The sequence below is a fragment of the Molossus molossus genome, unplaced genomic scaffold (genome assembly GCF_014108415.1).
Source record: "Molossus molossus isolate mMolMol1 unplaced genomic scaffold, mMolMol1.p scaffold_m16_p_5, whole genome shotgun sequence".
NCBI lineage: Eukaryota > Metazoa > Chordata > Mammalia > Chiroptera > Molossidae > Molossus > Molossus molossus.
Genome location: NW_023425388.1, coordinates 2,297,759 through 2,323,406, shown reverse-complemented (window position 1 = coordinate 2,323,406; position 25,648 = coordinate 2,297,759). Strand labels below are relative to the sequence as shown.

At 44.8% G+C, this 25,648-nt stretch overlaps 1 protein-coding gene across 1 annotated transcript in view; it reads left to right on the top strand.

The window, feature by feature from the left end:
• Positions 1–7,152: 7,152 nt before the first annotated feature.
• PAXBP1 (PAX3 and PAX7 binding protein 1) overlaps positions 7,153–25,648 on the top strand; it is a 32,974-nt gene continuing 14,478 nt past the window's right edge. Inside the window, exons 1-10 of the mRNA XM_036242577.1 lie at positions 7,153–7,632; positions 8,911–9,039; positions 13,244–13,420; positions 15,027–15,248; positions 15,783–15,886; positions 16,845–17,062; positions 17,565–17,754; positions 21,782–21,905; positions 25,272–25,371; positions 25,455–25,570. Of these exons, the coding sequence (XP_036098470.1) occupies positions 7,293–7,632; positions 8,911–9,039; positions 13,244–13,420; positions 15,027–15,248; positions 15,783–15,886; positions 16,845–17,062; positions 17,565–17,754; positions 21,782–21,905; positions 25,272–25,371; positions 25,455–25,570 (1,720 nt within the window). The 5' untranslated portion in view covers positions 7,153–7,292. The remainder of the gene's footprint in view (positions 7,633–8,910; positions 9,040–13,243; positions 13,421–15,026; positions 15,249–15,782; positions 15,887–16,844; positions 17,063–17,564; positions 17,755–21,781; positions 21,906–25,271; positions 25,372–25,454; positions 25,571–25,648) is intronic.

The following is a 25,648-nucleotide window of genomic DNA, read 5'->3' as shown; positions in this document are numbered from 1 at the left end:
CTGGTGATTAGAAGGAGGGATCTGGGGACAGGTCAGGGGCATCTCTACCCACAGCCCCGTCTCCCCTCACAGCAAGGCCCTCTCTGCCCGCTCCCTGCCCAACCACCACAGGAGCTGTTTTGAAAAACAAAATGAAAGGAAACCAAAACCCAAGTTGGTTCCGTTGAGAAACATGTCTCGAGGGCCAGCTGCTCCTGCGGATCTGTGGAGTCCTGTTAGACAGGATATGGAGCGAGCATCGCCCCAGGGACTGTGGGGCTCTGCAAGGGAATGCCCCCAGGAAATGCATCTCCCTTCAAAGCACTGCCTGCCTCGCTCTCTCTCCGGGGCTGGCACTTTCTCCTAAGCAGAGTGATGGGCTGCAGGGGCTGCAGAGCTGGGAGCCCCACAAAGCGCCCAGGTTCCCTTACGCTGATCTTTCCCGAACTCCCTGCTACGAAGCAGCATTGGGAAAGGGGAGTTTGGTGAGTGTATAGGGGAGGGGGAGGTCTGGGGAGGGTGGGGACTTAGGGCCAAACGAGGGCACCAGGGTTCAGAGGAGGGAATGAAGCGAAAACTGGGGGACACAAAACCGATTGCACAGAACTCCAACTTTGCTGGGCGCTGGGCAAGCTGTGCTGGGCTAGCCCTTCCCTCTCGGTTCCTTCTGTCTTTGCTCCCGTTGTCCCATCCTACCTCCCGTCTCCCCCGTCTCCCCCCCACCCCCACCCCCCGGCTCCAGAACCAGAATTTGGATGGACACGAGTAGAACCATGTTTCACTGCACTGGGGCAAGTCTGGGAATCTGACCATCACTTACATCATTCCGGTGGGCAAGATGCTCCTACGACCAACAGATAGTTCAAAGAACTTTAAGGGCGCAGTCCACTGGCGGTTTAAGACTGGAAAGTTCAGACACCCCGTATGACGTGGTCAGCACAAAAAGGTTTTGTGTGTGTTGGTACGAGGAACCAAAGCAACATTTTAAACATTAAACCGACTCATCCTTGCACAAAGAACATTCCTCCTCACAGAGACCCAGCTCACCGTCAGAATGGCCGGAATATGAAGAATCCACGCGATCAGGGTGGAAAGGCCTAGACTCCGAGCGCAGATAAGTGAAACATGACTGCACTCACGACACCATAATAGAGTGGTTATATTAGGAAATAAGAGGATGTCTTGGGGTCGATGACTTTATAAGGATTATTTTAGGCTGATTATTTTCTTTATTGATTTTAGAGAGAGATAGAAACATTGGTGAGAGAGAACATCAACTGACTGCCTCCTGCACGCCCCCCATGGGGATCGGGCCCACAACCTGGGCATGTGCCCTGACTGGGAATCAAACCAGCGACCTCTTGGTGCAGGATCGACGCTCAACCACTGAGCCACACTGGCTGGGCGGGGTTGATAACTTTAGATCACATTCACCACATTGTTCTCTTAATTTTAACATGGTATAACTGAAATAACCCGAAATGTCTACGTTTGCTTAATTGGTGGGGGATTTGGCCATTCAGGCTAATTAGCGTGAGTCTATAATGTCAGTGTTTAAATTAGGCCACAACTAAGACCAAGTATAAATTTTAATAGAAAAATGTAAATGACCTCATTACAACATTATACTTGAGAGATAAGATCAAAGTCATAGAAAAAGACAAAGGAGGAAAGAGCAAAGGCAGGCAAGAAGCATATCAAAGGTTAATAATACATATATTTACTGTCATTAGTTCCTGGAAATGTGAAAAATTGAATTATAATGGATTTTTACTAATCAAGTAAAAATAAAATAAAGTTACTGATGACATAAAGTTGAATGATGTTAGAAATTCTGAATGTCTTAATGTGCCTGTCTCCCCTTTGGTGGCTTTTAATAGTTTCCGAACCCTTTAACGATTTAAGTGATTCTTCTAAGAAATAACTGGGTCAATAGGACTTAGGTCAATGGAAGAGGGAAGGTAACGTGTTAGAAATGAAGCTGGAGGCTGCAGGATTTCTGCACTGAAAACGTGGGTCAGGTCGCCCTGACAGAGGATGAACAAAGACTAGAGAAAATCCACAGCACATGCCTGGTGGGAGGGGATGGCATTTGGGGCTCAGCCTTGGAGCTGGGGGGACACCAGGCAGGCATGGGGATGGTGGCAAGCTGAAGGGGCCATACAATGCGGCCAGATCCAACCCTTCAAGAGAGTTAGGAACTCCAGGTTTTACATGAAATCTCACAATTTGTCGATGTTGGCACACTATTCTGCTTTTGTTTCTTGCTTTCAATAACACTGTGTGGCTCACACCAACTATGGCAGAGGTCCCCCCACGAAGCCTGGGCTGCTGTTTGCCACCTCGGATTAGTGGCGTGCTGGTAGAAGTTTAACCACTAGCTCTGCAATAAAAAGGCTGGTAAGTAGGTAGGTAGGTAGGTAGACAGACAGACACTCATGTGTTTATTAAATTTAACTGATATAAAGGATGTGTAGCAACCATTTACAAATGATAACAAAATATAGAGTACTCTTCATTACAAACTCCATGCACACAATTCTCAAGAATGCTTTTGTTTATTTTTGACAAACTCGTATCCAAAGCCACCCTTCCCTTGCAGCTGATGAACTCGAGAAGTTCTGCACGAACATCAGTGGATACTTTCACTTACGTGAGGAGTGAGAGGAACTCAAACAGCGAAGACCAACGTGAGAACATAACTTGTTAGTCGATGACATAAGCAACTTCTCTGCTGAATCAAATACGCGTTTTCCTTGTCTTATTCCTTCCAAGACCCCCACCCTTCACCCCAGCCCTCCTCACTCTAGGTTCTGCAACAAAATCGAACCATACAGAAATGATTCGAGTACTATGTCTCAAGTCTCCCGAGAGGTAGCATACCTAGATGCATTGGAGATCATTCCAGAGGCCTAGGAGTTAACTTATGACGTACGGTGGATGCCTGAGAGCCCTGAGGGTTCTCTCAGGGGCCCCCAGTTCTGCAGGTGGTGATGCGGGAGTCAGACTAGCCCTCCACCTCCAGCCAAGCTCCCCCCAGGGTCCTGCCTACAGGAAGCGGCCCTGCACGTCCTCCGTCCTGCTGGCTGGGGCTGGACTGCAGCAGAGCGCCTTCACCCTGGGCGGGGGTAGCACGAGCAACCACAGGGGACCCAGACTTGGGTTTTTTTCTTCCCTAATCAATTGGTCCTAGGAAATTCTTCAAGATGCCGTAGGTGCAGTTCGAGGCTCAGGCAGAGTAAGTGACAGCGAGAGAGAGTGACACAGCGGTACTCGAAGTCCTACAGTTACAGAGCTTCCTCCAGCCCCCACCGCCTCACTGCCAGCAGGAGGGTGTGCCCGGCCCCCTTAACGAGGAACAGGAAGCAAAGCCCCTCCCCAGACAAAGCTGTGGCTGAGGAGTTATCAACCGGCACACGGTAGTAACGCAGATAATACTAACGTTACTACAGAATTAAAATCACTCTTGGCTATTCTGTAAGAATCCCTTGGTCCCAGTGTCCTCTGGTTCTAACACATGGAACCCCCTTGAACTCCTGGAAGCAAACACACACACACACGCAGCAGAGCTAGGATTCTGGGGTATCCTGGGCAGACAGGGGCACAGTCCTGACTCAGGAAGCCTCGGGAGCAAGCACCGGGAAGGGAGGAGGGCCCACAGCTCCTCTGGCCTCTCCTGCTTCATTCTTCTCTCCCGCTACAGACTGGTTTTCTCGGCTCCTGAACCGACATGAAAATTTATGGCTTTCCTTGGGCTCTTGAGTTCACGGCCACTCCAGCCACAAGCAGGGACGCGTCTCTGTTTCAAGTGCAAAATCTCGGGAGAAGCAGATTGGACATCTTGATCAGGTGCCATCCTTTGCCCCCTCCGAGCAGTAACGAGGCTTCCGGCCTCCTCCTCACCACAGGAGGCACTTCCCCAAGGCGGAGGGGAGGGATCTACTGCTGCTTCAAAAATTAATCTGCTGAGTAATTTACAGCAAACGTACCTCGATTCTGTTTGGGGAATAAAGGGATGCAAGCTGTAGAAAATGTTAATTTATATCAACATAGGGTAAAACTTCTATCACTGATTAAACAAACAGATATTGTTAAACATGACTCAGCCAACACATCTGTACTGCCCACTGTGACAGCCAGGCTACTGCAGGTGCTGTGGACACGCAGTGAACAGCTCGTCCCCGCGGAGCTTAGCTTGGACCCGAGTTCAAGTAGGACTGCCTTCAGCAAGGCAAGCTTGAACATTTTAAACAAGATTTATCAACTTTTTTCCAGAATAGTATTACTGAGTTAGAGATATAGAAAGAAAAGAAACATCCTAGAGCAGGGATTCCTGGACTATCAGATTCCACCTGCCAAACATTTTTAGATAAAATGAAAAATGAAGGAAGACTCAGCTTGCACCGCTTTGTAGTTTGCCGAATCAGGGCGTCCAAACAAGCAAGCACACTCTCATCACTATTTCATAGAAGGCAAGATATTTCAGTATCTCTGTGCGGAAAGAGAAAGACAATCTCAGAATAAAGGGCTATTTTTCCCCAAAGTAAGGACATCTGGCTGCTCTGCAGGGACAGGCTGTCCTCACGCTGAGCACTTGGCAGCCGACTAGGGAAAAGTTTCCTCGGGTTCGGAGACCTGCATTTGGTCACCACCGCTGCAGAGCCCAGTCTGACACTGACCCGGCAGACAAAACAAAACTGATTTGCCCATTTCGTCGGAGTTTATGGGTCAATTAGTCCACGCAAAGTCATCATTTGGTGAAGAGAAAACTAAGAGTTATTGCTTGGAAAGATGACTTTAAAAAAAGAACTGAATCAATTTACTGATTCAAACACAATGGTGGATGCAACAATTGTCTGTAAACAATCCATCTTCCCAGAATATTAAAGACACTCCACTGCTAATGAAATGGTGATGACATGCTGTATGCAAAAACCAAATCAGCCAGCTTGATACTTAAAGAACAGAAGGGTTTTATAAAATAATTTCTGATAATATACTGCTGACAGGCAATTAAAGCAACTATTCAGTTTCAGGAATTTGACTTCCACAAGGTCGATGACCTTTAGAAGGACCTTTGACTTGCTTGGGCAGGAAGATAACTTTTAAGTGTTTAACTTTGCCTTTTAATTATTGAATATGTCGGCTGTCAAAGTCAAAGTTATAAATACATTTGTTGTCTTTTAACATCTTGGCTCACTTTAAAATGCAAGTATTTGGCCTGGCTGGTTTGGCTCAGCGGTTAGGGACGTCAGCCGCAGACCAAAGGGTCTTGGGTTCAATTCCTGGTCAAGGGCACATACGTGGGTTGCAGGTTTAATCCCTGGCCTTGGTCAGGGTCTTGTGGGAGGTAACCGATCACTACAACCAACTGATGTGTCTCTCACACATCAATGTTTCTCTCTCTCCCTCCCACTCTCTAAAAATCAATGGAAAAGTATCCTCGGGTGAGGATTAACAACAACAACAAAATAATAAAATAAAATAAAATGCAAGAGTTCTCCCCTCTAACCGTATTAAATGAATGATTTTACAGTGGAAGATCTTTTTTTGAAGTTTTAGGCCAAGATATTAACATAGTCTGCTCTGGACTATATCTGTTACCTTACCAGAATCATGTTACTGCTAATTTGTCTCTTGGCTCAGGTGTCTGGAGACTGACCAGGCACAATTTGAACCTTTGTGACAGGAACTGGAGTTCAGTTTCACCAACGAAACTCTCGGATCAGAACTTAAATCAATGCTGAACAGCCAGAACATAAGAACTTAGAGTAATTTGAACAGAATGGAAGCCAGGAATTATGCACTTTTCCTATTAACTGGTAGAAAATGTTAGAGGATGCACTTAGCCTCGATCATCTGTCCAGTGTCCAAAGGTGAGTCCTGGTGAGATCTCCAATCTAATCCAAGAAAACCAGAGAAGAGAGGCAGACGGGTAGGACACAGAAATTCTTAGTGGGCTTGGGATTGTCCCCTTCAACTTGGAACTTAAATCTCAAGTGAAACTGGTGTGGGCAAATAGGCACTCATATATATTTTGGTAGAAGCACAAAATGGCATAGCTTCTACAAAGAGCAACTGAGAAGTAGCAAAATTACAAATACTCCCACTTGGATCTAGCAGTTCCAGCTCTAGTTCACCCTACAGACGTGACCATTTTTTGGAAACTTTTATTGCAGCATTGATAATTACACCAAGACTGGAAATAACCGTGGTACTGATTTTTATGGGCCAGGTTACATCAATCATGGTACATAAACGTATGTACATACGGGATCACCATGCAGCTAGTGAAAGAGGAGCTGCCAGTCACTTTAGACAATCAAATGCACTATTTATACACTGTGTAAGAAGGTAACTCACAAAAATGGACACATCTGCTTTTATGATCGTAGAGTAGGAGCTCGAAACTCAACACTGCAACCAACTGGATGCCTTCTGGAGGCGCAGGGGCCTTTCTCACTGTGAGCGCCCTTTGTCGCCTTTGGAGTTTGACACGAGGAAATACATTCACGTGCCTGGGAGAAGGCCCCACGTGCGGTGATGCAGCAGGAAAGCCTCCGAGTTCGGCCTCGGGGTCCAGTCCCTGTTCCGGCCTGGCCGGTGAGGACTGTCACCTCTGGGACGCAGGTCCCGAAGGTGTCCTGACCACCCCACCCCAAGCCGATTTCCCTTCCGTCTGTCTGTGAAGCTGCTAGCACACCGGGCACCCTTTGGGGAACGCGGACAACCAGCTGCTCGTTGGATCGGGAAGAAGGGGGTAACACAGCGGGCCAGGTAACATCCGTCCAAACGGACGCCCGGGGTGTGGGCGCGCTGTGGCTGTGGCCAGTGATGGTGACCGCACCACACCCCAGCCCCAGTTCCGAGGACGCCGCGCGCCTGGACCCCACGTGGCCCGCCGCGCTCCGCGCCTCCTGCGACTCCTCCGGGCCCCGCCCCTTCCCCCAGTGCCCGGCGCTCGGCGGGAGGTCTTCTCGCGGGATTGCTGCCCGGTCACGGAGCGCACTCTTTCCTCCGATCTCTATGATCCTCATTGTCACCCGTCGAATAGCACCCGAGTTCCAGAGTTCCGTGCCAATAGTCCTCCACGCCGACAGAGGGCAGGGCAACAAGCCGACGTTCTCGCGAGAGGAGCGGCGTTCTCTTCGAGGACTGAGCGCGCGAGCGCACGCGCGTTCGGAGGTGCGCGGCAGCGCGACGGAAGAGGACCCGGCCGGGGCTCGGGAGAGCGCGCGTGCGCCGTCGCGAGCTCGGCGCTGCCGGGGCCGCCGTGCGGGAGCGGGTGGGAGGCCGCCGTGCGGGCCGCGGGGATGTTCCGAAAGGCCCGGCGAGTGAACGTGCGCAAGCGGAATGACTCGGAGGAGGAGGAGCGAGAGCGCGATGAGGAGCAGGAGCCGCCGCCGTTGCTGCCGCCGCCGGGCGCTGGCGAAGAGCCGGGCTCCGGCGGCGGCGACAGGGCCCCCGGGGGGGAGGCGCTGCTGGGCCCGGGGCTGCCGCCGCCGTCTGCGCTGACCGCGGGTGGGGCCGAGGCGGGGGGCTGCTTCCCGGGCGGCGCGGAACCCGGCAACGGGCTGAAGCCGCGCAAGAGGCCGCGCGAGAACAAAGAGGTGCCCCGGGCCAGCCTGCTGAGCTTCCAGGACGAGGAGGAAGGTAACGGCCGCGCGGGCCCCGCATCCCCGCGCCGAACCCCTGCCCCCGACCCGCTGCGCGTCTTCCCGCCTCCGGCCTGGGCTCCGGCCGGGACGCGATCCTGCGCCGCCACCAGCCTCTCCTTAAGCCTCGCGGGCCGAGGGCCGGGGTCCGGACGGCCGCCCGAGTTTTCCCGGTGCGAGTCCAGTGCCCGCTTTGCTGGCGGCGTGTTTCAGCGACACCTTGAACTCGGTCCCCTGGCCGCGCGTGGCACTGTCCCCGAGCCCAGTGCAGGTCACCCACGCCTCTTGGTGCTCTGTCCGGACATCCTTGACCCGGAGACCGGCTTTGTCAAAGCAGCCGTAGCACCGGGTCTGGGAACAGAAGCCAAGAGTTGAAGCCCCGGTTCTGAGTAATCTTGGCTCAGCCTCTTGCAATCGCTGAGCCTCAGTTTCCCCATAAAAGTAAAAAAAAAAGGGGGGGGTACGTCAGCCTTGGCACAGTGGAGAGAGAGGGAGTAACAGTGATTCGAGGCAGATTATCCATTCCGATGGGAGAGGCCAGGCTGCCGTGCGATTGTAGATTTTCTGGTTGTAAATGAGCCTTCAGTATTTTTGTGTGTTTATAGAACCCTTAAGTCTGTGTTACCAAATAAGAAAGGAAGACTTTGGGAAATCTCATTTGCATCTTGGTGTGCGGTGCTTTTATATAGATCCAGGAAGGGAGGCAGTTTTTCTTTGGCCTTTCTGCTATTATTTTGTTGAGGAGCAGGCCAGCCAGATTTTTGTTTTTGAAGATGCAAGGACTGTTTGGTCGTGTTTGTGTTTGACTCTGAAATGTTCAAGTCAAAGACGATGGAGACATCATCACATCATCACAACTTTTGAAAAGTGTTTTGTTTTCTTTTCAGCTGTGTTTTGAAATAACAGTATGTCAATTGGTGATGGATGGAGTCCTTAGACTTGACAGCTCTGTTAGGCAGCACCTTTTCCTTTTGGATATTTTGTTTCAGGTACCATGATACTTTGCTGACTGCTTTCACAACGACTTTTTTTCCCCTCCTGAAATAGTTGATTGGAGGAAGGCAATACCACATCGAAAAATTTTGTGCAGTTTACCTGTTTTATGCTTTTTAAAAAGTCTCCAATGCACATTACTGCAGATTAGTTTATGAAGTTGACTTGGGGTGTACGAGTATATATTTGAAAGAATTTGAAAAGCACTTAGGTCATGGAAAAGTTAGAGGGGAAGAGTGTCTGAAAATGGTTGCTACAGATTTTGTTTAATTTCTTTTTTAAGAAACTGAAGAAGTTTTCAAAGTGAAGAAATCAAGTTATAGCAAAAAGATAGTGAAATTACTTAAGAAAGAATATAAAGAAGATCTGGAAAAATCGAAGATTAAGACAGAATTCAACTCATCAGCTGACAGTAAGTACCAAACTAAGAGGAATCTTTTGAAATGTCAAACTGAGCTCTTTCTCAGACGGATTGAGTGGATGGGCTTGGGTCCAAATTGAGTGGTGATTCGGTTCTGTTGTTTCTAACACAATTGCAGTGTAAATGCATTTTTAAAAAGACAAAGTTTTTTTATGTTCCTACTGCAATGACTAAATCCTGTCCCAGTTTTCCTGCCAGTATTCAGACTGCTGTTGAGCAGAGGAGGTTTCCACTTAATCCTGAGGCATAGGTTTACCCTCTTACAGGGAGTGCTGTGCAAATTCCTGTATTTGTGTTTTAAAGAGACAGGCTCTCTGTGTCTTCGGTGGTATTTCTACACCTGGTTTAGTTCTTGGAGAACGTTTAGGAATGCCCCCCAGTTTAGTGTCGATTCCCCCTCCACCGCCTTGTCACCTACGTGGCTGAATCTCCTGTGTGAGGCCCCAGCCCACATTGTTCTCTCACAACCTGAGTTGAAATGTTTTAAGCACTTGTCTTTAGGAAAGGAGATTCATTATACTATGTTGTGGTCTGGGTTGTTCTCACGTAAATGCCCTGCGGAAATCTTTATTTTATGGAGGTGAAGACAATTATTATTTCCCAGTTTGTCAGCCACAGGCTTCATATGAAAAAGTATGTCACTGTATCTCAAATTTCCAATCTCATTTTGGAGACAACATCACTTAAATGTGTCATTGGATCCATTGTTTGGCAAAAATGTCCAATGACTTGTTCGAAGGATACCTTTTTTTAAGAGGCAGGGGGAGGAATGCTTCCTAGATAATGTAGAATTTGCAGCTGGATCTTTGATCATTTAACTCTGAAAGATAGGAGAGGGACGGTATGGGATTCTCAAAGGTGGAAGTGACCAGGCTGTTCTGGAAAAGCGCAAGTCCACCTGACAGGCCAGGGCATGTGATTTGTGGAGGGAGTAGGGGTGCGGGTGGAAGGTGCGCTGTTGACAGGTTTGAAGGATGTTGAGTGTCTGTAAGGGGTTTAGAGCTGCTGTGTTCACTGGCTTGCCAAGATGGTGACATGATAAATGCCTTTGACACCTTACCCTGGAATTAGTGTGCAGTATGGATTGGCACCAGGAGAGATTGGAGGCCTGGAGCACTTGAAACATAGGGTCAGCTTTGATCCATTACTAGTGGATCAGAAATCTCAGTTGAGGAAGACCGAGGCTTCCCGTCTCGCTGGGAAACTGTGGATGAGTTTTAAATGTTTGCTGTGGGTGTAAGAGAAGAAATGGAAAGAAAGCATTATTTGAGAAATGTTCCAAGGGAAGAATTGGCAGGTTTGATGTAATCATTAGCTATTGGATTTAAAAGAAATAGTTGAGCCCTGGCCAGGGTAGCTCAGTTGGTTGGAGCGTTGTCCCATACACCAAACAGTGGTGGGTTCGATTCCTGGTCAGGGCACATAGGGGAGGCACCCGACTGATGAAACATTAGTGTGTCTTTCTTTCCCTTTCTCTCTAAAAATTAATAAAATTAAAAAAGAAAAAGAAATAGTCGAATTTGAACTTCTGTGCCAGGTGACTGAGAGAAATTATGTATTACACAGAGAAATAGGGACGGCAGGTGGGAGGAGGGTTATTTTTGGAGGAACCGATTATCTGGGAGTCTAGGGAACTGCTTCATTTTTTCCAACAACTGTGGATGATGAAATAATACAAGAACAGTCAGGAAAAGTGAGACCTGAGAAAGGATCATTTACTGGTGGGTTTAGAAGTCTAAGTAGGTACAAGGTTTATGAAAACATTGTCTGTGACATCTTCCTTCCACTTGCATCAACTCTCACCAGATAACTCACTTAATGTCCTCCCCAAAGGTCGAATCTCTGTTACAGATCATCCTCATTACCCCTGAAATGATGGTGCTGTGAAGCTCTTTCAGTTGTCTGCTCGCAATCCTGAACCCTAACTGCCTCACCCCCCTTGGGTAGGGAGGGGTGCATTCGCTTCAAAACAAGGGTAGTGCTGACTTGGAAAACCTGTTGTCGTATTCCTGAAATAGTGAGTTCACTTGTAAACTGAATTTGACCAGTATAGCTAGTGAACAGTTGGAGATGTAGGTTAAGGTTTGGTGTTTATTGAGATGACAAAACCAAAGGACCAAAGACCTGTACCTGTAATAAGCATCAGGGACAGAAGTGGATGAACAGAAGAGACACAAGAATTGTAAAGGCTAAGGAGAAAAGACAGAACATTTTCAAGATGGTGGTGGTCCGTTGTATGAAGTAGTACCAGAAAGATCAAGAAAAGGAAGGACCAAGGAAGGACTTGGCAGGGTTGCTATGTTGTTTCTGGAGGAGGGCATCTGCAAGAGACCGGTCTGCCAGCCAAGCCCTGTGCCTGTTGGAAGAAGGAATGTTTTGCTACATTCTCAGCGATACTGTATAAAGTAGCGGCAGCCATTTGTTTGCAGGTGAACTTGGTTGGATTGGGAGAACACAAAGGCAATGGCCAGGGCTGGGCACACCGTCGGTGAGGAAGTGAAGTAGAAGGCAGCAGGCCTCCTCTGCTGCTTCTGGAAGTTGGGCAGAGAGTAGAGGACAACAGCTAGACCCCTGGGACCAGGATCCTGTGTCTGAAGGCTGAAGAGGGGGAACCTGATCAAGGTCAAGGCAGTGAGAATATTTGTGAGTGGATGTTTTCTGAAGTGCTAAGAGTAAAATTGAGGGTGCAAAAAGAGTGTAGAAAAAGGTCATTTAACATCTCTGTATAAAGACGTCTGGAAGCATAATATCTGACCATTAACACAGTCAGCTGTCACTGTTTTGGACTAGTACTTGCTCGATCACAAGCAAATACCTGTGCAGTTAAAATCTGCAGAAATCGTCATCTGAGCACATCTGATCTGGTTGACCTTTCGCAGTTCTGTTTTGTCTGTTAAAAGCGTTGATTTAGTGTGGGTTGAGAGCAGAAGGAAATGGTCTTTTTTGACTTAACCATATACACCTGATAAAGTGATTTTAAATCTTATAGCCTCAGAATGCACTTCAGAAGAGAGTCTATGGTTAATGAGGTAGGATAGTAACTAGAAAAAATCAAGGAGCCTAAAACAGAATGATCTAACTCTTCTCAGTGAAGTGAAGGGGTGGTGGGCAGGGAGTATTTTCCCCGGGACTCTTGTTTAGGGGAGAGAATATGGTTTGAGAAGAATAGGGACTTCTGAAGCATTTCTGGGAAGGGAACGTGCTGGGAAAGAACAACAGGATATCTTCCATATTTAGAAAATTTTGGTTTTACTCTTTGATTACATTTATTGTACCTGTCATGTGCATTGCCAGGTTCAAGTGCTTCAAGGTGGAAAAATCTGGGTTTTCTTAATTTTGCCTGGGACGGAGGATGTAATAGCACTATTGAGTTACAAGCAGAGGAAGCCACTTGGTGGAAAGCAAACAACTGTAGGCTTTCGAAACCCAGTGTCAGGAGAGCAGTCCTGAGACTGGCCGGAGGAGGAGTGGCCTGGGAACTGGAACTGACAACAGAGAGCACTCTCGTCCCCCCACGTGGCAGAGTCCGGCCACTCCGCAGCTCCCTTCCTGGTCCACACGGGGTTGGTCTCAGTGCCACTGGCCTGTGACTTGTCTCTCTGTCCCAGTCCTAGATCCCCAGAAAGAGAATCAGGTTACAGATGCACTCTTAAATACTTAGTCGTGGCATGGGTCAAGGTTCCAGAGTGTACATGTGACTTGGGTCTCGCTCTTCCAGATGATGGGTGACAGACAGGTATGAACTAAGAAGATATCCCCCAAACCATTCACCAGAGAATTTATCTGGTCCATAAACTTCGTTCTTGATAAAAGCTGCCTGGAATGGGCTTAGAGTTGAATGAAATACCGACATATAAAATGAAATCGCTTCAGAGAGCTACAGACAGTTACCTATGGGAGTTTAGAGGAAGAAACAGTTAATTTTGATAAATTAGTAAAATTCTGATAAAAATAACTGAAGATGGGATTGAGCAGGACTTCAAAGCAGTCGTGTGTCCCTGTGTCCCCTATATTATTTTTAGCTCTCAATTATTTCTATTGTGATTTTTCATTTTCATGCCTCAGTAGTTTGAGGCTTTTATGAACAATTAAAATAGTTGAAACTTGAATGAATTGAGCCCATAATCAAATAAAAAGTCTCTCCTTAATATATGGGTTTTTGTTTTTAAAGCATTTTACTTTTTTCAAAATGTAGGTGAACCACCTTTGGACAAAGCAGGACATGTCAAGGACACCGGTCAGGAAGACGGAGTGGTTATTAGTGAGCATGGTGAAGATGAGATGGACGTGGAGAGTGAGAAGGAGGAAGAAAAGCCAAAGGCTGGTGGAGCTTTTTCTAACGCGTTGTCATCTTTGAATGTTCTCCGTCCAGGTGTGTCCTCACCCAGGGAGTGGACCCATGCGGTCATTGCCAAGGAAGGGTTAGTTAAGTGTGTTTCTTAGGACAGGCATCCTTGTTTGAAGCCAGGGTGTGTCCTTTTGCAAGTGTAACAAGTGAGGGAACTAGACACTGCCGACAGGGACCTTGTCAGACAGGCCATGTGTGGTCCAAGCAAACGTGGGGCACATGGATAAATGGCACTACGTACGGTCTTTTTATGTATTTCAGATTAACGTTTAAACTCCACTAGAACTGCTCCTAAGAGTAAAACTAACTGCTATTAGTTTTCTTCCACTTTTTTCATGTTTTATGTTTCTATAGGAAATAGTTTGCAAATTTCTTCACTGTTTAATTTACAGCTTTTGAATAATTAAGTGTTTAATAGCCAAATTTAAATTATGAAAAGGTGCTTAACTCATTCATATTTATAAAATTTAAAAATGCTTACTCTGGTGAAATTATAAAAAATCATTTATATGGGTCTAGTAGTCTAATTGGTACAGTATGTAAGCCATCGGGCAATGATTTCAAATGTTCTTGTCCTGTAATTCCATATCTAGAAATTTATCCCAAGGAAATAATATTTTCATTGCAATTTTATTTGCAATGAGCAGAATTTGGAAACAGTGGGTAGCCGGAGAGAAAATGGCTTAGTAACTAAGGTGCATTGACATGAAAGGATGTTACATAGCTATTAAAATAACAATCTGACAAGTAGCAAGGCAATTTTTACTGTAGGTAAAAAGTCAATCAATGTAATTGTAGTAGCTGATGCCTTATCTGTTAAGAAGTTGTTACAGCCCTGGCCGGTTTGGCTCAGCGGTTAGAGCGTCGGCCTGCGGTCCAGAGAGACTCAGGTTCGGTTCCCGCTAAGGGCACGTACCTTGGTTGCAATTTGTCCCTGGCTCCATTTGGTTGTGCGGGTGGCAGCCACTCGACGTGTCCCATTCATGTCGATGTTTCTCCCTCTCCCTCCCCCTTCCCTCCTCCTCCCCCTCCCCCTCCTTCTATCTGAACAAAAAATGGAAAAATGTCTTCGGATGAGGATAAAAAAAAAAGTTGTTACGCCATTAAAAATTATTTTTATGCAAAACAAAAACATGGAAGAAAACTTATGTTTTATTTAGCATGAAGAAAAATTAGGTACTGAATTATATAGTCAGTATGTTCATAGGTGAACTGAAAACTATTTGCAAGAGAAATATGCTATAAATCTTAGTGTTCTTTGGGGTCGTGAGGTGTGGGCACCTTTTTAATTTTTATTTGTTTTCTAGTTTAATAATATGATTGTATTCCTTTTGTTTCACTTAAAGATGAAAAAGTTACAGTTAAAATAAAACTGCTTTTGTTTGACCACTCCCCCAAGTCCCCATATTGCCATTATATCTTAATTTTCGTTTCTTTAGTGACTGAGTTTCCATTTAAACGGCATTAAAGGTCAGTCCTCTGGGTTGCAGGCACAGTTTGGGAAGGGGTGCCAGCTGCTTACATCAGGACAGCATCCTGTGACAAGGCTATCTCGATCAGGTGGTTTCATCCTGCATGTCTTCAAGACAGTAGATTCTTCACACCCTGACGTTTGTAACCCTGTCCGCAGGAGAGATCCCAGACGCGGCCTTCATCCACGCCGCCAGGAAGAAGCGGCAGATGGCCCGGGAGCTGGGCGACTTCACTCCCCACGACAGCGAGCCTGGCAAGGGCCGCCTTGTCCGAGAAGACGAGCACGATGCCAGTGATGACGAGGACGACGATGAGAAACGCCGGATAGTGTTTTCTGTGAAGGAAAAGTCTCAGAGACAGAAGATTGCTGAGGAAATAGGTAACTTGATTGAAGAGGAGAGGAAGCCCATTATAATGCTATTAAAGCCCATTGCTATTAAATGGGATTTGATAGTGAAAATAAATGTCGACTGAAGAGTGCCTGTATTTAATTAATTTTGTTTAATGTTAGAGGACTGTTCTTGCTTGGGTTCAAGTGTCTTATTGGAATTTTTTGAAAACTCTAACTTGATGTTTGAGCACTTTACATGCATAAACTCGTATCGTCAGCTCAGCATTCTCAGGAAACCTTAGGTTTTGTTCTTCCCTTTGTTGAGTTGATGTCAGACTCAGATCAGGAAACTCATCCCAAGTTTTCACTGTTACGTTAATTCTGTCTTTGGCTTCAAGGGTTACTGTGTATCAGACAAGCAGAGTCGGGAGCATTGACTGAGATGGCGATCATAATAGACATGTTAGTAAGGTTGAATCAGTACCAGTAGTTGGCTTAGTTTTTGTGAAATGTTAGGATAGCATCTCTTCCCTTCCTGCTTTCATGGGATCGTTGACTCCTCTTGGCTGCTTCCGGCTGCAGGTATTGAGGGGAGCGATGACGATGCCTTAGTCACTGGGGAGCAAGACGAGGAGCTCAGCCGCTGGGAACAGGAGCAGATAAGGAAAGGAATTAACATCCCTCAGGTGAGAAGTAAAGAGTTCAACTTCAAAATGTAAAAAGTAAATTTTTTAAAAAGTAAATAAAAAACCTTTTTTTTGTCAATTTTGTTAAAGTTAAAACATACTGCATATTGAATGGATCTTTGTTATTTACTCAAGTGACATAAAGGTATGTATTCAGTATGCTTTTAGAAGAAAGTGTATTCTGTTTTGTTCTTTGTAGTCAAATGAGGGAAGATTTTCTAGTTTCTTAGATCGGTGTTTCTCAAAGCGGTTTTTTGACCAGCAGCATCAAATATCAGAGAGCTTGTGATAAATGCAAATTCTTGCCTTCCGGAGACCTGAGGATTAGAAACTTAGGCCAGGGCCCAGCCTCTAGTCAACAAACCCCAGTGTGATTGTAAGCACTCGAGGAGTCTGAGAACCACTGTGTCAGTCAGATGTTTCTTTCCTGTAGAGCTCGCTTTTCTGACTTGAGAAATTATTTTGTAGGAGATGGGTTTCTCTTACTGTAGATGAAAAATGTCTTCCTAAATAGCAATAGTATTTGTTCTGTGAAAATAAGTAGTACGGTGGAAATGTTGCGTAAATGCAAACCTTCTGCTGCTAGTGTGTATATAGGGGGATGTCCTGGACGAGGGAGGGGGCTCAGATGCTCACGTCTGCTTGTCTGTTTCCTCTCTGACCGTGCAAGGCATTGTCTTCCTTGTGGGAAATGGTGGCCTTGGGTTGTCCCTGGTGTGCCTTCCGGCTCTCCTTCTGGAAACTACTAGAAATGAGTCCAGTGATCCTGTAAGAGTTACAGCAGTCATCCAGCCCTATTTTTAATTTTGAGTAACTGTAATTTATTTAAATTACACACTGTTTGGAAAATGGGTATAATTTTTGCTGTTAGGTGGTTGTTTTTAACCCTAAAGGCGTGATACTATTGTTTTCGTAGTTTTAGCTGCTAATTTTCACATATATCCCATTTCTTTTCTAGGTTCAAGCAAGCCAGCCCCCTGAAGTGAACATGTACTACCAGAACACTTACCCAGCAGTGCCTTACGGCTCGTCCTACGGCATTCCTTACAGCTACTCAGCCTACGGGTCATCTGATGGCAAATCTCAAAAACCAGATAACACAGCCCCTTTCAAAACTCCCAGTAATGAGATGACTCCCGTTACTATTGATTTGGTAAAGAAACAGCTTAAAGACAGGTAGGGCAGATCAGCCTCTTAAAGACCTGTCCTCTAGCTTTGTGTTCCTCAGGCGTCCTGTAGTCTGGGGTAGCAGACGCAGACTATCGGCAAAGAAGAGTCCCTGGCCCGTCCTCAGAAAAGCCAGACAGAAGATGACGTCATGCTCTGCTCTGCTACCTCCTGGATGACTTCTGTGGAAGCCTCGGAAGTTTGGAAATGCCGCTCCGTGATCTTGTTGAAGACAGCTCTGAGTCTGCACCTCCTGGGCTCTGAGAATGTAGTCAAGATCGGGGGGGGGGAAAGCAAAGCAGGGAAACTTTGGTTAGCCCACCAATGGTTTTAATGAAGTCTGTAAACTGCTACTTTTTTTTTGAGAGAAAAGCAGTACAGATGAAAAGATGCCACTCCAAGTATTTTTGTATTCTAATGGTGGAACTAAATGCATTATAATATTGCAAGAGTCCTGACAGCATAGATTTGGGGTGTAAATGTGTTATATTTATCCTTTTGTGTTCTTAAGGTTGGACTCCATGAAAGAAGTGCACAAAACAAATCGGCAGCAGCATGAGAAACATCTGCAAAGCCGCGTGGACTCCACCAGGGCCATCGAAAGATTAGAAGGGTCTTCTGGGGGTATTGGTGAACGGTATAAATTTTTGCAAGAAATGCGAGGGTATGTCCAAGACTTGCTTGAGTGTTTCAGTGAAAAGGTAAGAATGCAAAAATACTAATCTCTTTCAATAAGGCAAAGTTAGGGAGGTCTAAACGGCCTTATTCAGATCACTTCTGTATTGCTCAGAAATAATCCACTGAATTTGACTTTAGAAGTGATGAAAAGCCATGCTTTATTTTCTTCACTTCATTAGTGGTGTTGTATCTTGGCAAATTTACTGCCTTTGTGGAACACATAAAAGATAACTCAGCGTGTTTAGATAAGAGTGGCAAGTCCTACCTTCATATAATGGTAGATGGTTGGCCTGCCCTGGGTCATTAGGACAGAAGGGCTCAGCTGATGGAATTTTCTTTTTATGGTTCAGGTCTCAACTTACCTTTAAACTGTTTGTACAGGTAATTCCAAATCATTAATTTGCAAAATTTTATTTATTTTTTTACCCTAAAGTTGCTCACCAATGCTGCTAATAGTTTTCATCTAAGTAAACCTGTGCTTCATCCATTTCAGAAACCATTCATGGCCATAGTTTCTTCTAAGGTCTCGTTTCTTCCAGGTTCTTTTTTTTAGATTCAATTTTTTAAGTATAGATTCAGTTTTTTAAGTATGATTTATATTTTTATAATTCGCTGCATAGAAAAACCCCCTTTTTCTCAAACCACTTCTTAATTGATTTTTTTGGTCTGTAAGATAAGTGTTATTGTTGATGGATTGGTTTAGAAGCATTTGTGGATTTGCAGCCTTGTCTTTACAATAAGTTAAAGTGGTGGTGCTTTGAATAGTCTGTCTCTAAACTTCCAGTGATAAGGATTAGAAGGCATGTTTTTCCTTGTTCTTGGCTCTGTGGAGTGGCATAGACTCTATAAGCATATGGTATGTTTAAATGAGTATTTTAACTGTCATTATCTCTGCTGATTACTTCAATACCCTAAAGCCAAAGACTGGCAAAGAGCCCTGCCAGGCTGTCTTCCTGACGGGTGACGGGTTCCAGCCAGGCCGCGGTCAGGTCTGGGCTGCGGCAGCACTCACCAGGTCCTCTGCAGGGTTTACCTGGTTCTTGTTCTTAGCCTCCTGCTTTCCGGAGAAGCAGCTACAGCTGAGCTGCCATATGCCCCTTGTGGCAGGCAGATCAGGGCTTAGGGTGGTGAAGCACATGGGGCGGGGGGAGCAGGTTTGCCGCTGTGCAGGCTGGTGCTGGTGGTTGTCTCTCCTACTGATACAGCCCTTTGACCCCAGCGGGCGTGGCAGGGGCTGTGTAATAGCCTTTGTGACCAGGGCAAGGGTCTTTCCCTTACACCATGCTTGTCAGCAAGGTTTGTCCCAGGGAGCTTTCCCTTGAAGTGTTCTCAGCACTTTCTCTGAAACTTACTCCAGTAAACTTACATGCTCCTCATTGCAAACTGGACTCTTAAAAACATTGACAGTAATAGGATCAACTAGATTCGCAATGCTTGCATGAAGGAAACTACTAGGATGTCTAGTTCATGTAGTTTTCAATTCCATATTCATTTTATAACCAGCTTTGTAAATAATTAGCAGTGTGCTTTATCTCTGCTGGGCCACTGTTCCTGGAGAATCCGCTTCAGGCGTGCGTGTTTCTGAGTCCCCTAGAGGCCTGTTCGGAGCAGCTCTCACCCTTATATATTATACAGTGGCTATATTTTAACTGAAAGAGGTAGATAATTCCTGCTTTTAAAAAATATATATTTTTTTTATTGATTTTTTCTTTTTTTTAGGAAGGGAGAGATAGAAACAAATGAGAGAGAGAGAGAAACATCAATTGGCTGCCTCCTACACGCCCCCTACTGGGGATCAAGCCTGAAACCTGGGCATGTGCCCTGACCTGAAATCCAACCAGGAACCCTCAGTCCATGGGGCAGCACCCACTGAGCCACACCAGCTTGGTGATAATTCCTAATTTTAAAGATGAGTATTTTATTTCATTTTGACACATTCATACACATTCAATTTTAAGAGACTCTTGAGTGAGTACAGTCATAAATTGTCATCTGGGAAATATTTAGGAACAGTTGGTTTGAGTGTTCGTTTTAGTTATATTATCAAAATATTGTTTTGGCGTAAGGACCATAAAAAGATAAACATTCCTCCCCCCACCCCACCCTTTTGTTAAAAAAGTTTAAGTGGTTTTGAACTTAGATTTTTAATTATTTGCAGATCATTTTAACTTCCCATTTTTCTGTTTCCCTGTAGTCATCTTCTTTCTTGTGCTCTTCACTTTATGTTGGGTCTTGAAATAATAGCCAGTAATAACAGTGTTGAGTTTGGAGAGCGTAAAGAAATTGTTCATGGTACATACTTTCTTGAGATCAGTCAACATTGTTAAGAAATATAAGTGAAAAAGTATTTTAGGGCTTTTATTCTCAGTAGACTTTTCTCTGGGCCTTGTTAAAGGCCTTCCTATGATCTGACAGGAAAATTACATTATCAACAATTTAATAACTAAATTTTAGTAATTAAATTCTGTCCAGTGTAACCTTAGGTGGAGGGATGGTCACAGTCTTCATACCAAAGGAATGCACTTTAGCCAGACAGTGCATCAGCCCTGCATGGTTTAAAACAGGGAGTGGAAGTCAGTGATACTATAGTGATGGCTTAAAAAGTCAATGTAGTAAATTTTAAAGATAGTCTCTGGGTTCAGCTGTCAAAGATAATCAGTGCAGGTTTGGAGACATTGTTGCCCATAGTGTGGCATATTAAAGAATAGAATAGCTCCATCATGTGGACCTCTCTGAACATTGCTGCTTTTGCAATGGGATCATGCAGGTGTGTGGTTGCTTTTATTATAGACATCTTTGTATTCCACCTGCCTTCTTTATTTTCCATTTGCAGTCTGTTCAGTTCAGGAAGCTGCTGTAGCAGTTGGTGCCAGTGTTCCCAAACTCTAAATAATGTGTTTCTCATTTGCACTAACCACCAGGAAGCTAGAATTTCTGGTTTCCTCAGGTATGTGTAGTGGTCGTTAGTGTTTTGTGAAGGTTTCGTAACATTTGGTTTTAACATAAAGGTTATAAATAGAACATTTTCTGGGGTTTTTTTGTTTTTGTTTTTTAAAGATTTTTTTATTGGTATTTAGAGAGAGAGAGAGGATGGGAGAGGGTGAGAGAGAGAGAGAAACCGATGTGAGAGAAACATTGATTGGCTGCCTCTTGCACACTTCCCACTGGGGATCAAGCCTGCAGCCCAGCTTGTGCCCTGACCGGGAATTGAGCCTTTCAATGCACGGGACGGTGCCCAACCAACCAAGTCACACCGGCCAGGGCTGCTTTTTTCTTTTTAAGTTAGGTTTTGTTTTGTAAGCTTTTGTATTCTATGTGACCTACATGAATGGTTAGCCATGATAGTAACCTGGAAAGACAGTGACTTTGTAAAATAACAATTCATGTGAAGACTTTTATTTTATTACACAATATGGAAGCATTTAAACATTTGATGAGAAGAGCTTTCTGAGTTTGATTTCAGACAAATTAATAATAGCTAGAAATTTTATTTGCCTCATTTGTGAATGAATATAGCTAACATTTAAAATATGTAATAAAGTTGTGAAATAGTAAGGTCTATAAGAGTGGCAGAGCAACCTAAGTGTCTAAAATTGGACAGCTAGTAGACTCTTGTTCTTACCTACTCACAGAACCCGTTACGTTGCAGTTTCTGGTATCACAGGGATAATGGTTTATTGTAAACGATGAAACAGCAAGACAGGTCATAGTGCTGGCAGGGTAAAACTGGAAGTTAAAAGGCTGCCAAGTACGTTATTCTAAAATAGAGGCAAACTTTTGACATTTCTTTACTAACATTGAGGTGTAGAGTTTCCTAACCAAACTTTTGCTCCAGTAACTAGGCACCGGACATTATAGCTCTATCTGGATTAAAAGAAGTGATGTTTCTTAAACATCATGTGACTGAATTGCTATTCATGTCCCATTGGGAATTCATGATTATTTTGTCCATAGAGGGTACTTTTTCAGAAACCCGGAAATAGTATGGAACCCTCAAATAAATATGCAGCTGAGGAGTTTGGTGTTACGGAGTGCGTTGTATTTCCACAGGTGCCACTGATTAATGAACTTGAATCAGCAATACATCAGCTGTACAAACAGCGAGCTTCCCGCCTTGTCCAAAGACGACAAGATGATATTAAAGATGAATCTTCGGAGTTTTCAAGCCATTCAAGTCAGTCCATCTTGAAGGTTTTTATTATTCATTAAACAACCTTGTTTACTTAGTGCAGCCTAATTGAAAATTAGAGATCTCAGCATCTTTTTTTTTTTTTTAAATAAGTGAATCCCCTTGTTCTTGTGTTAGATAGATCTAAAAATTATAACAGCATGTGCGCATGCATGTACTTGGGTTGTATTTAAGAAAATGTAGCTTCACAAAGGAGCTCGAAAACATGTACTATTTGCTGTCAGTCTTATTCTTCTTCGGACATATTTTTTCATTCTTTAGAATTAGCTAAGACATTACAGTATTTTATCTTAAAACCACTATCTGTCTGGCTCAAATGGATTTTGTGCCCCATTTTCATCCTGTTGACGATACCAGTGCAGATGCTGATGCTGACACAGTGAGGTCTGAGTTTGGGGGCGGGCATTTGGGGGCAGAGGAGTTTTATGACATAAGTGAGTTTTGAGCTTCACCCCTTGGATAAAGCAGTTTTTTTTTTTTTTTAATTTAAATACTGTGTTTTGCAGTCTGTCTTACACACTATACAAGGGATTTTAGTAAGTCAGTTGATATCTACGTGTCTTGAAATATTAGTGTAAAAATTTAGAAATTGATTTTGTATTCTTTTCACTATGATGAGTGTTTTGGAAAACCAAAACTAATTGGAAACCTCTTACTAAATAGTTTATCTGGGACTCTTTAATCAGATGTTTTAAACTTTTGATTCCATTTTTTCTATTGTCCTCCACATTGTTGGGTGCTCGAATAAGGATTTTCCCAGCATGGGGTTCTTGTGGCTTCTCAGTGTTCCCCGAGTCAGCAGCTCTCAGAGGGAAGTGTATCAGAATTGCCTCTGGGTCCAAATTTCAAGTGCAGGCTTTCTGGCCCTTTCCCCAGAGTCTCTTGTTAGGTCTTAGCTGGTGTCGAGTAACCTGTGTGTTAAGCACACACCCAGGTCATCCAGGTGCCAAGGGCCCTGGTGCTGCTGTTTCTGAAAACTGCTTTGTCATGGGAGGTCCCTGAGGAGGCACCTCCGGGCCTGTAGTTCAGAGCATCATAGGAGGCGACGGGCCTCAGCCGAGGCAGACTGCGGTGGGGCTCTGCCAGTGTCCTGAGCCTTTTGCTTTTGCCACCTACGTTTCAATCGGAGTGTTTCTGTACTGGGCACCTGGATGACGAATGCATCCCTCCGAGTCTCTTTTGATCCAGACAGAGCCCGAATTCTGGGGCAGATCACAGGTAACCGTTGCACCTGTAAAGGGGAGTCATTTCCTTTTAAGTTAAACGGTTGAGGTGAGCTGTGCATTTCATCAGATGCCTTTTCCTACCTATAATCTGTGTGTTATCATTTGGAGCTATTTGCTTACATGGAATTGGAAGAAGGGTTCAATGATGATGCACGTTAATTAGGTTGAGAGTTGGAAAGAAATTGAAAGGTGATGAGAGAGTGAAAAATACTGCCCTAGAGGAAATACTCATTAATTGCCAAAGATTTAAGGACAATTACATGGAGCACTGAAGTATCAGTTCCATTTCTGATCTCTGTACAAAGAAACAGAAGCCTGGAGTTCATCTCTTTGGGTCTGGAAACGCTCACAGTGACATGTTCTCACAGAAATGTGGGGGCTGTCTCTTCAGCCATCAACTCCCACCTCTCCCTCAATACATATTTCATAAAGTCCATAGATAGGGCAACATTTTTAATATTTACTATAGTAATGAGTAGTCTCTAAAATATTTAAAAAGGATACCTCTTAAAGAGGCAGGAACTGTTTCTGTGGGTTGAGGTTTCTTAGCTGATTCATCAGTGGCATTAAGCTCACATTTGAGGTCATGCATCTCATGTACTAAACTCATCTTTATCATTTGTGAACGCTGGGACAGCCTTCCTAATATCTGAGCTATTTTGCAATATGAATGAAAAACTCAGAATGTCACCTTTAAAAGTAATGGGGTCTAGGATAGTTAGATGCTGCAGTATAGAGAGCTAGTATTTGTTTTTACTTTTCCTGTTGCTGCTATTGGTGACACATCTCAGGAAAAAATCCACGAAAGCCATTCTTTCACTTAGCACGGGATTCCCCCTACTCACCCTTAGGTTGTTTACTTCCCTTGCTGTCCCATATGTAGTAGGTCCTGGAATGACATCATTTCTTTGTGGTGCTGATGAGATGCCCTAGGAACTTAACTGTCTGTCAGGCCTGTCGGGAAATTCTTTTTCGCCTGCAGTCAGAACCAATGGACCATGTTAGTGAGGACTTAGTGTTGCAGAGTATCTTCATAGTGTGGGACTAAAATGTTGAAATGAGGGAAGATTTGCAGACAGACATTTCTCCCCCGCTCCTCCTGCCCTAGGCAAGAGATTAGAGGACTCTTTTCTGGAGAAAGAATGGTTCAGAGAAAAGATTCTGAGACACTAACAATCTTGGGTTCCACCACCGAAGAGTTGAATGTCCACCAATGATGTGGTTAGCCGCCTGTGTCCACGGAGCTCCAGGCTTGCTCTGTGAGGAGCTAACAGGCACCAGAGCATCCCAAGCAGAGGGACCAGAGGGATGGAGGAAGCAGAGGGAAGCAGGTGGCAGGTCAGACATCACTGACCTCGGGGACAGTAGGTCTCCCGCCCGAAGATGAGCAGAGGGCGCCGCAGGAAAGCAGTGTTCCCAGATCAGAGCCACCTCTTGGAAACTAGGGACGTGGTGACTGAGATGCACCTTGAAATTGGCAGCCTGGAAGCTAAAACTAAAAAATTGCCCTAGAAGTTAAAAAAACAGAGATGGAAAATAGAAAAAGAAAAGAAATAAGGGAACTGTGCTTTAAAGGTAGAGTTTGAGAAAGCATGAGTTTCCTGTTCAGATACGGTCTTCAGTCTACTGTTGATTCTGCCCTTGTTCTACAGCTAGTACTGGAGCATAAATGTCTACAAAGCAAAATCAGTAACAGAACAAATTATTAAACTCTCACAACAAAGCTGTTTTCTCATCCTGCCCTTCTTTCCTGTGTTTCCTGTCATTCAGCATGTGGCACCTAAGGTCTTTCTTTAAGAAGTAATCTATTATTTTCCCTTTGCATAGGTAACGTAGAATTTTAATTTATTTGGTCATCATGATAGCATCGCCTTTTGTTACTTAGACATAAAAATAGGGATTTAGTCCAGTTGCATTTATGTAAGGTTATTGAACTACTTTCCTCCTCCTCTTCGTGGGAACACAGTTGTGAGATTTGCTCTAGGCCAGAAGGCGACATGGTTTACCAGTCATGGCAGACCTGCCTTTGAGATTAGCAAGCAGTCTGTCATTGTGGCTGATTCTGTGCAAACGCTTCCTCGGGGTGGGTGAAGAAGGGTTTAATCGTCACATTGTCGTCCAACAGATAAGGCTCTAATGGCACCAAATCTCGACTCCTTTGGACGGGACCGGGCCCTGTACCAGGAGCACGCAAAGCGGCGCATTGCGGAGCGGGAGGCCAGGAGGTGATTCCGAGATCCCGGGCTGCTGAGGGGTGTGTGGGGCGGCATCTCTTACCTGGTTTGGGAACTCGATGTTTTTTATTCAGGACTCGTCGTCGACAAGCCAGAGAGCAAACCGGAAAGATGGCAGATCACCTTGAAGGCCTTTCTAGTGATGACGAAGAAACTTCTACAGATATTACAAATTTCAATCTGGAGAAAGGTCAGATATTTATCTGGAAATGAGATTCGTTGTTTGTTGGTTTCTGTTGGGTGTGGTTTTACCATCAAGCGGTGGTCT